The following is a 10,847-nucleotide window of genomic DNA, read 5'->3' as shown; positions in this document are numbered from 1 at the left end:
TCAGAATATTATGCTCCCTTACCATTTTCTTGACAAGTAAATGCTCGGGGTTTTGAAGCTACAACTAAAACCTGGTGAGATTGAAGGAAAAAGTTGTTGTTCAGTGAGATGAATGGGCGAACGGAGAGGAGGGCACGAGGGAGAGTGATGTCCATGAGTCTCAGTCTGAAGGAGGCTTTGTTCCTGTGGGCTCTTGTCCAGTTTTTCACACTTTGAGTGGATACCTAGGTGGAATACTAATGTCTGGCTTTGTCTCAATCAGTCTTTGTCTGGATCTCTGGATTGTGTGCATTGAGGATGTCTGGCTTTACCCCAGCAGTCTTAAGGCCTTTTCACACCTGAAGGTCCATGGTATACATTTAATCCCATTAGTTTTACTTTCACATTGTAATTATGTGAGCACATGAAAAACGTTACATGACATACCTACACCCTGTCACCATCACCTGCATGGACTACAACTCTCTATACTTGTCATTGATTGGTGTGTAGACGATTGTGCATCTGATGTCAGCATGTTGTCAATTCGGTGGCTAGCCTTCTATCACCATTTGATTTAGTGGAGAAAAAATAATGAACAGATTATTTTCATTGCCACCATATTTTATTTTATTGTTACACTATATATAGAGAGTTTTTTTAATCTTCAGGTGCCATGCTCATCCGTCATCTCATATCCTCTCTCTCTCTCAGGCAAAGGTTTCTGGCACAGCTTCACCTACTTCCAAGGTACATGGAGAAGGGCTTGCATTTTTTTAAACACCTCCTAAAGCCACATTTAAGGATTCTCTTTCAATACACATGTCACTTTCTGCATTTCTACAATCACTGAATTTTTAACGTTCCCAACCAAAGACTTCCACCAATTTGGTTTAGAACGGCTCCCTGGATAAATATCCAAAGAGGGCACGGTGTTCAACCTAATTCAGTATGGTGGTATCTGTTTGTCCTACCTTAGCTTCTTTTGCCCAAATTTAAAATGTTCAGGTCCACAGTTGCATGTAATTATTTAGTCATCAGTCTGCTAATCCTCTAAATGTCCATGAAAACCCGCATGGCTAATGTGGTAACTATTCTATTTTGAATAGAGGCATTGATGCCAAAAGGCGAAGCTACCAAAAGCTTTTCAAGCGTAGTGTGCACAACATGAGATGAAAGCCACCCGAACACAAACAGACAAACGTGACGGTAACGGTTTACTGTGCAATGATTGCATGAGTAGTACTAATCTTTTATTGACTATGAAGTACAGTAATAAAACACATGCTCCAATTAACTTTAGAGAGTCCTATAGAAGGCATAAATAAGGGCTATGTGGTAAAAATGTCTGCTGCCCTGCTGCTCTTGATGTACTCTCTCTGCCAAAAGCTTGACACTGCTTGCGTAAGAAGGGTTCTTTTAAAAAATGACTGTATTTGCATGACAAAGGAAGATGGCTTCAGGGTGTTAGGAAGGGGAGGGGTAGAGGGGTCTGAGGGGAGTTAGGAGGCAGGAGACAGACTGGGACTCTTGGACAGACCCTCTGGGATCACTGGCTCTCTCCCAGTCTGGAGACCTACAAACTCTACTGGATATGCTGGACGTTGAGGCCGGGGCACGAGAGGACGAGTCTGAACTGGATCTAGCTTTGATTGTCCCATACATGCAGAGCTCGTTGCTACTCAAACAGCGACTTTCTGCTGTTGTGGAGAAGAAAAGACTCTGCTACTGGCTATTCAGCAATAATGACTTGGGACTTACACTCTCCAGAATTTTGGAAAACTATCTGTCGTAGTGTGACACGCTAAAATGCAAATTCGTCAGCTTTGCCATGTTATATTCAAATCATTTGAAATATAGTGTTTATTTTATTCACTTTGTCACTTGACAGAGATACATTGCTTGTATTTTGTTTTTTCCTGAAGTGACATACATCTGGACCCAGAGGAATAATTATTTTCCACAAAAGCTGAACAAGTGTTTATTTCAGCTTGATACCAGACTGGCTTAGAGATGACTGGTGCCTTGCATGCTGGACTCATACTCTTCTCTATTGTGGTAATAACCTTCTCTTTCTATACTACATTATATAAAATAGCCTTGCAGAAAGATTTATCTGCTTCTTTAATAGCTTCCAGTAAGGCACAATGACTATAAACTGCGACTTTCAGAGTATTTGTACACTGATGACTATGTTCTCAAAGTATATAGTAGGTACTGACATATAGTACATGCCTGTTGTATGTTTAACAATAAATGTGTTCAATTGCCAGATGAATTCCCTTATATCAATTATGTAGGAAAATGCTACATACAAGTTACTGAAATGGTCACTTTATTCTCTCCTGTAGGTGATATGTGAGAGTGAACCAACACATGCTGGGCCAGACAAAGTAGGGGACTCACATGGTGAGACACTTACTCACTTTTAGTGTTGAGAGGTTTCAATTCTCTGTACCAGCGTTTCTCATCCGTCCATCCATCCATTCATCCATCAAGCCCCTACCCTTTATCTAGTCAACCCCTCCAAAAAAAATCTCATTGACACCTCAATCTTTGTCAGTCTTTATGTCCTACTTTGGTTTTAATTGTCTTCTCTGTTTGACTTCCCAGGACAGTCCAGACTGGTTCACCTAACGTCACACTGGGCCTTCCAGCTGGTCAATGACTCGCTGGCCTTCTCCAGGGCTGACAGCTTCTGCAGAGGCCAGTTCAGCTCACTCGCCACCCTAGACCAGTCAAATGACCAGGAAGGAGCCCTGGAGCTATTGCGTCAGGCTGGACTCCACTCACCTGTCTGGATCAAGGGTTCCAGTAAAACAGCCTCCAAGCCCCTGGCCTTATCTAAGCAGTGTGAGTGTGATCAGTGTGATTTAAGAAATGAATTGAATCATTGAGTAGAAAGATAGAAACTGGTTTAAAAATGTACAAATCACTTAAACAGCTCTTCTTCTCCTGATTTTGTTTTAGATGTACAGTTCTCAGCTCTTCATTTCCCAAAGGAATCTAGTGAGGGCTTTGCTCGTGTAAACATTTCCTTCCCCGCCTTATCGTCCATCAGTGTGTGCGTTCGCGTTCAGTGGGACCCAGAGTGGAACGAGGTGTCCACCATCTTCTCCTACGCCGCTCCTGTCTTCACCAATGAGTTTCAGCTACGAGGCCAAGTGGACACGCAGGGCCGCATCCTCTTGGCGCTCATCATCCATGGGAAGCACCTGCCATATAAGGCATCCTTCCCCAACGACGGAGCGTGGCATCACATCTGTGTTACATGGCGCCACAGCAGCGGTCAGTGGGCTATCTATGTGGATGGAGACAGTAAGGACAGGGGCTCAGACATAGACAATTCTAGGGATATCCACGCCAACGGGATATTCATCCTGGGCCAGGACCAAGACTCCTTTGGAGGGAATTTCACAGAGCCCTTTTCTGGGAATATCACTGACTTGAACGTTTGGAATACGTCCCTGGAATTGAGGCATGTTCGTGCTCTCAATGCATGTTCACCGATGACCCAGGAAGTGCTTTTCAGCTGGAGCCTCGACAACCTGAGCAGGCACCCAGTGGTGAAAGAGGTGCAGGCCCTTCTGTTTTGCCCAGGTAAAGCTTCTTTCTGTACAAACTGTGTCTCATTTCACAGGCTTTAGGAGTCTGTATGTCATGTTGGGTTGTCAACTTGAAATGTTGCCACTAAATGTGACTGATAAATACAGTCTTCCTATGCCTGAATTGTGAGGATACAACTAGTGCCTCTTTTAGATTAGGGTGAACTCTAACCTACAGGCAAAATGCCACTAAATGTGACTGATAAAACTATGTTTTACAGTTGGAGTTTGTTGTAGAAATGCTGCCATGTTACCGGATCTTAGATCTTTGAATTACTATGATGACTGCAATGTTATCATAACCAATAGAAATGATCAGATGATTAGACAAGTAGGTTGAACCTGTTGAATCTCTATTAGGTCTAGGATCCACCCCAACAATGAGGTGAACATGTTGGGTCACCAACATGAAAGGCCACTAAATATGATTGATAAATACTAATCTTCCTATGCCTGAATTTTGAGGACACAACTAGAGTCTCTGTAAGGTTAAGGTTAGTGAATCCTAACCCTAACCTAACCCTATTGTTCTTAGGGTTAGGCTGAACCCTAACCTAACCCTATTGTTCTTAGGGTTAGGGTGAATCCTAACCCTAACCTAACCTTGTTGTTCTAAGGGTTAGGCTGAACCCTAACCTAACCCTATTGTTCTTAGGGTTAGACTGAACCCTAACCCTAACCTAACCCTATTATTCTTAGGGTTAGGGTGAATCCTAACCCTAACCTAACCCTATTATTCTTAGGGTTCCCCTTCAGACTTTGTTGCAATGATGCTGCAGATCCTTTCACTGTAAGTTCAGCTAAATTGGTAAGGTGAAAATAAATTCATTCTTACTCTGATTGAACTCTACACAACCACAACATGCCACCCAGAAAAGTCTCCCTTTTAAGAAAACCGCATTGCAGCTGATTAACAACATAATGCAAAGTATGCTTTAAAAGCCACATCCTTAATGATGCTCACACAAATATTAAAACTATTATGATACACTCCAAAAACTGCAAAACTGGTGGTATGATATTCAAATTCATTTGGCTACTTGATTGTTTGTTTTAAGATATAAATTGTGAACCTGTCCTTTTAATATTACAATAGCTACATTCTATGCTTGCAGCTTCCATTTGTTTTGTTTTCATGCTCTATTTTCTTACGTCTTCTATTTGACACCAGTCTTAGCCTGTGTCTTAGTGAGAGACACTTCTAGAAAAGATGTCTCATTGAATAGAGTGCAGCGAGAGTGAGACATGGAGGCAGGGAGGGAGGGAGGGAGGGATGGAAGGAGGGGATTCCCACAGCTCCAGCAGTGCGGGGGCAGCTTGGGGAAGAACAGAGCTCCATGCAGTGGTGAACATTAACTCCCCCGCTGCCTGACTTTCATTTCCTCATGAGACATCTGTGCAGTCTTTTATTTTCCACAACAAAGAAATGGATCCTGGAAGGTTTCCAGTTGTTTTATATCATTATTACATTATTACAAGGGCAACAGTTATAGTAAATATATGATTCATCGGGTTTTACGAGCCCTTGCTGTTTCTCATCATTGTTCTTTTGAAATCAAATCTCATCTTTATTTCATAATTTCTCACTGGTTGAGGATCTTAGATATTCTCACGCTGACTGTTTGGTTTGTATCTCACTGTTGTATGAATGTGTGATGATGTGAGCAGCGGTGCACCAGCAGATGGAGCTGCAGGGCTGCAGGATGCTGCAGAGCTGGTCCGATCAGCTCCCATTGTTCAGCCTGACAGACTGCTCTGAACCACTGCCCTTCATCTGCAGGAGCAGCAGAGGTGAGTATCACTTTGTCACAACAACAAGCTGAAACTGTGACAAACCAAACCACCACTACAGTTATCTATAGGCTGAAGGTACTATGCACTATTGTGATTTGGGCATCACATCCCTGCTTTTAATAATAAAATACATCTGCAATTGAATGTGTTTAAAGAGATAAACTGTCCTGTCTGTTTTGAAAAATGTGGCTTTGAGTAAAGTGATGGAAATTATGGAACACAAACAAACGGTACAGTGTGAAGTATTAATACTTTAAACTCCAGCAATCCAAAGATATAATGTGTCGTAATACTGAAGTTGATTCATAACGTTTCTGGCCAAAAAACAACATAAAACCTCATAAAATAAATCAATACAAACACAACGCCAGCACTCACAGATCAATCTTCTTACTTATTGTGGACAAATAAACTGATGATTAATACATCTCAGCTGTAAGCCATCATAGCGTGATGATGATGATGATGATGATGATGATGATGATGATGATGGCCAATAAATAAGAAGATTGATCTGTGAGTGCCGGTGTTTTGTTCAGATTCTCACTTCAACCATGCGCCTGATACTTTGTGCGCCCCTTTACTTTTCATGAAACAAATCAATACCCTTAATGGGAGATAATTTTTAGGGTATTGATTTATAACCTCTTTTTAAAAATGACTCCAAAAATTAGTCTGTGAAATGTTTTAATTATTTGATTTGATTATCTTTCATATTTCAGGTTTTATTTATCAAATTAACTTTCTATACTTTCTCAGTATTTTCTGTATTTGTTTCGTTCAAATGAAAGGAACCTTTTTTTTAATCTCGTGAGGAATACAGTTCTGAAATTTAGCATGATGTGTACGTTTTAATACCCGTATAAGCTCCCTAAAATGCCCAAATATCTAGAAAAATATTGAAGGTATGATTTCACTGTGCTCAATGTTGGCTTTTTAAAACGCCTTTAAAATGGAATAATATGGTCATTTCTTTAGAATCATGCTGAAACACATAATAGGATTTGCATATGTCAGCATGCAATGACAGAAAGTAAAGTGAGCAAGCACTGTGGCCATCTGAAAATTCTGAGTAGGGAGTTCATGAGATGTTCAGATACATGATATGAAGTATTTTACCTTTCACTGCATTTTATTTTGGAGGGGAAAGTGTTGACGTGAGTACAAGGAGTTACAAAGAAGAAAAGAAGTCTTATTCGTATGCTGAAAAATGATTGTAGACATAGTTATGGAAAGTTTAAGTCACTGACAATCACAATCACATAACGTCTGAGCTTGAAGAGGGTAAAGTCCACCTGTTGACAGGAAGGTGATAGGTCAGGCTCTGCTGTGTGTTCAGCGTTGGACTCCTCCACCTGATGGATGAGATCTCTGAGCAGCCAAGCATCCTACCATTACATCATCCACACTGATGTCACGTTGTTTTTGGCACAGAGCGTTATCTGAAGATGAAGCAGATGAATGATGCCCAGAGCTCTCAGCCCTCTGCCTTCATGAACCATCTGATGAACCTCTCCAACAAAAGCCAGGTACAAATCTTTATTCCAACTTCTTTACACTCCTCCTATGTGCAGAGTTTGACAAAAGAAGGCTCTCTTCACATTCTAAAGTGTGTACCTAGGAGCAAGATTCATCATAATAATAAACTAAATGTAAAAAGCACTTTTTCAAAAAGTGTTACAAAGTCCTTTATAAAAAGTCAGTCATGCAAACATTGACATACACGTTCATACACTGTTTGCACAGCCATAAGGAGCAGTTCAGGGGTTAAGTATCTTGCACAAGGACACATCAACATGTGAACTGGAGGAGGAGGGAATTGAACTGCTGAACTTCCGATTATTGGACGACCCGAGCCACAGTCGCCCCTACATAGCTAACTTCTACTTTGAGCTAACTTATCCTTTAAAATAGACTTTTAAAGGATAAGTTTTAATGCGTTATTTAACCACTTAACACACGCCCCTGTTTTTTATGCTGTTAGCCTAAACGACATGCCCAAGTTGTGAGCAGCACAGATCCCACATAGTTTGAGACTCAGAGATGTGTCTGGTATCATTGGAAAGGAAACACTCTCAGGATTCTTGTAAAAGTGTCTGTGTGATTCTGTGACTTACTGACAAAGAGTGGCAGAGGTTACAATGATGGGGTTGTTTACTCGCCCATAGGTTTGCCTATACAATGACATGTGTACAGACATTCAGGGACCTCTCAGCAGGATATAGACACAATGAGGCCACAGCCACATGTCTTGGCTTCATGCAGTCCAAATTTGGAGTCATAAGACCAAAAGATGAATTTTTCAGAATTATTTTTCAACAGGTATGTCCATGCGTTTTCCTCAGGTCCTTTTTGGAGACTCCAAATGGACACTTGGTTACCAAAGCTGTATAACCGCAGTCAAACACCTATAACTTCACATCCCCTTTGCCTACAATCAAAATCTTAGTCTCTAATGAAAACTGAAGCCATATTATTATTATTATTAATATTATTATTATTATTATTATTATTATTATTACATATAACCATATTTTTTTGTTTGGCCATATCTATCTATCTATCTATCTATCTGTTTATTTTGCTATAAGTCATATGTTAAGTCGAAGAAGAACCAACCGTGTACCAAAATGCCGAGTGCGTAATGATATATGGTTCAACTCTTTTACGCACCGGGCGCACGCCGGTTACGCTTGGAGTTTGTTTATGGACAGCCAAACCTGATAGCTCCGTTGGAAACCTCTGACTATTGGCTACAAGATTATCAACTTCATTTCACCGAATATTCCCATAGGCTAGAACAGCTGTCAATCAAAGCCATGTCGTCATTGTTGTCGGTCACATGTCCTCATTGGCTTTGGATACATGTACTGCCTAATCCTAAACACCGATTGGCTTGTGTGTGGTGTCGTCAGAAGCAGGAGAGGCTCACGGTCGTAAACATCTAGTCACGTGTACTCTGAGATGGACGTGCAGGTCAGGAAATGACGTAAACGGACCGTATATGGTGTGTTATTACGTTACGTGTTGGACTAAATACATGGACATATTGAGGAAAGTATTTCGGTTAGAAGGAAACGGATTTCATATTTCACAAGAATGGATATTTGGCGAGCTGTACAGAAAGTCCTGAGTCATAAGATGATCGTTGTGGATAAAGGGAAGACTTTGAAGGTATGTAGGCATTATAGCTTTTCTTACTTAGCTCAGGGGCTAGCCGAGCTAATCGCTAATACTATTACGGCTGTGAGCAACCATATAAGTCGTGAGTGGTCTTGAATGAATCAGGACAATCTAAGCTTTCCAACGATGTACGGCATGAATATATATATTTAAGGGTTGGTGTTTAAAACATTCAGAAGAACTTGTGGCTACCTCCTAACATCCGTCCCGTTCCGTGGACGGAACAGCGTGCGTTAACAGGTTAAAAGATGTCTTCAAGCAGGAACTTCTAAAGCTGAGGGACCCTGACTTTAAAAGCCCCCCTAGTCTTTGGTCTCCAGTTCTTTAGTCTTGAGCCAGGACTTAGAGGAGTTAGAAGGGTCCTGCCTGAAGATCTGAGGCTGTGTTCTGGCTCACAGAAGCATAGGAGCTGTTAAGCAATATAACTCTAGAAGGCGGCCCTGGAAATGCTTAAGATGTAATCAGCAAAAACCTTCAAATCAACCCTAAAACTGTGGATCACAGGGCCAATCTGATCATGTCTCTTTGAATTTGTTAAAATCTGAGCTGCTACTCTGTTTTTTTTTTACTAGGTGAAAGTGTGAGAGAGTTTTTTTTTGGCTTAACCCTGAATTCAGAAAACTGCATTAGTCCAGAAGTAACTAGATTAAGTGATGTCTGACTTGATTTGTAATGTCACCACTGGTGACTGGTTTGGAGCCAATTTCCAACTTACACAAATGTGATGTGGAAATTTGAAGCCTCCAGTGCACAAACACTGAGAATGGATTTTGAACTTAAGTAGTGCCCCAGCCAATATTATCAGCAGATATGGGCCAGATATGGGGGGGGGGGGGGGGTGATTGTACAGTCTGACAGCTGCAGGCATGAAGGACCTGCAATATGGCTCCTTCACACAATTTGGATTAATAAAATATATAAAAGAAAATGATATTTTGGGTCTTCCCTCCCTCCATTCAAATATCTGGTTGAGATCTAGTGTCTGCAAAGAGCATAGCATACGATTCCATCTTTATTTTACCTGATAATGAGTTCATTATGCTAATTACACAAACATGCACATCCTTGCAATGAAGCTGCATTGCAAGAAAGTATTTTTAGTAGTAGTTTTTAAAATTCCATATCAGTTGGGCTCTACACCTAAGCACATCTTGTGTTCAGCAGTTAAACTTTTGAAATGAATAACATTTAAATATTCATAAATTCTTCTTACATTTTTCAAAGAGGGAGCAGGAGGTGATGTCATTCCTCAGATTTTAATGCGGTAACATGAACATTTTACTGTAACAGACTTTTTGCAGAATAACATCAGACATAAACTCTTCTGTGTATAGTTCAGTCTGAAGTTTGATGGGGGTTTTTTCAAGGTGGAAAGTTAAATATGACCCTCATTGCTTTTCTATTTGTTCACACAATTCTTTATCACCGACACGGAAAAACCTTTAAATTACAACATGATTTTAGATAATCATAATAATAGATATTTTAAAATGACACTGTAATGCTGAACTACTATCCAATGGCTGAATCTTATCCATTATACTCCAAACTGAAATATTGACATTGACCTGTTTTAATCCAGTGTCTGTCTCCACTTTAAGGCGGCGGTGCTTGGGCAGCAGCCGTCAGGTCTGAGCAGCTTGGCTGAGGCGTCTGCCCTGCTGGATGTGTCTGTCCAGGCCCTGGAGGACACTCAGCAGGAGGGCCTGCAGCCAGCTGATATGGTGTCTCTCATCCAGCTGTTGTCTCTGGCTGCCGACGTCCCCACACAGCCCCGTTCTGACGCCGCCAACCACAGCCGGGACAGCATCCAAGAGCTCAGCCAGCGCTTTATCAGTGTGGCTGACACCATCATCAGCCAGGACAACGCCTTCAAGTGGCACGCCATCAAGGAGGTAGCACTCACTGCACTGCACCCCACATATTCTTTAGCCTTGCTGTATGATCGCCTCCTCCGTGTGCTGCTTTGTATATGTGGATAACAACAGAAAATAAATCAATTTGTCCCTGTATCCCTTTTTTTCAGGAGCGTAAGCAGTGCATTTTTAAATAGGTCACTCTACAGGCATATAACAGAATGTTTTGTTTTTTTAAGCCTTGACCCAGGTTGCCAGCTCAAGTTTCAAGTTTTATAAAGAAAACTGCACTTTATAAAACCCATTTATCATCATCAACCATCATCAATCTTTATTTGTATAGCGCCAAATCACAACAAAGTCATCTCAAAGCACTTTACACATAGAACAGGTCTAAACTGTACCCTTCACATTTAAAAAGCTAGTTAGT

General features: G+C 41.0%; 1 protein-coding gene across 1 annotated transcript in view; it reads left to right on the top strand.

Annotated features, from left to right (window-relative positions):
• The first annotated feature begins 239 nt into the window (after window positions 1-239).
• The window catches only part of adgrd2 (adhesion G protein-coupled receptor D2), a 34,752-nt gene continuing 24,144 nt past the window's right edge, over window positions 240-10,847 (top strand). Inside the window, exons 1-7 of the mRNA XM_053325607.1 lie at window positions 240-351; window positions 694-729; window positions 2,593-2,832; window positions 2,950-3,579; window positions 5,253-5,375; window positions 6,813-6,907; window positions 10,163-10,456. Coding sequence (XP_053181582.1) covers window positions 240-351; window positions 694-729; window positions 2,593-2,832; window positions 2,950-3,579; window positions 5,253-5,375; window positions 6,813-6,907; window positions 10,163-10,456 — 1,530 coding nt within the window. The remainder of the gene's footprint in view (window positions 352-693; window positions 730-2,592; window positions 2,833-2,949; window positions 3,580-5,252; window positions 5,376-6,812; window positions 6,908-10,162; window positions 10,457-10,847) is intronic.

The sequence above is a fragment of the Scomber japonicus genome, chromosome 9 (assembly GCF_027409825.1).
Source record: "Scomber japonicus isolate fScoJap1 chromosome 9, fScoJap1.pri, whole genome shotgun sequence".
Taxonomy (NCBI): domain Eukaryota; kingdom Metazoa; phylum Chordata; class Actinopteri; order Scombriformes; family Scombridae; genus Scomber; species Scomber japonicus.
This window is presented reverse-complemented; position numbering and strand designations above follow the sequence as displayed.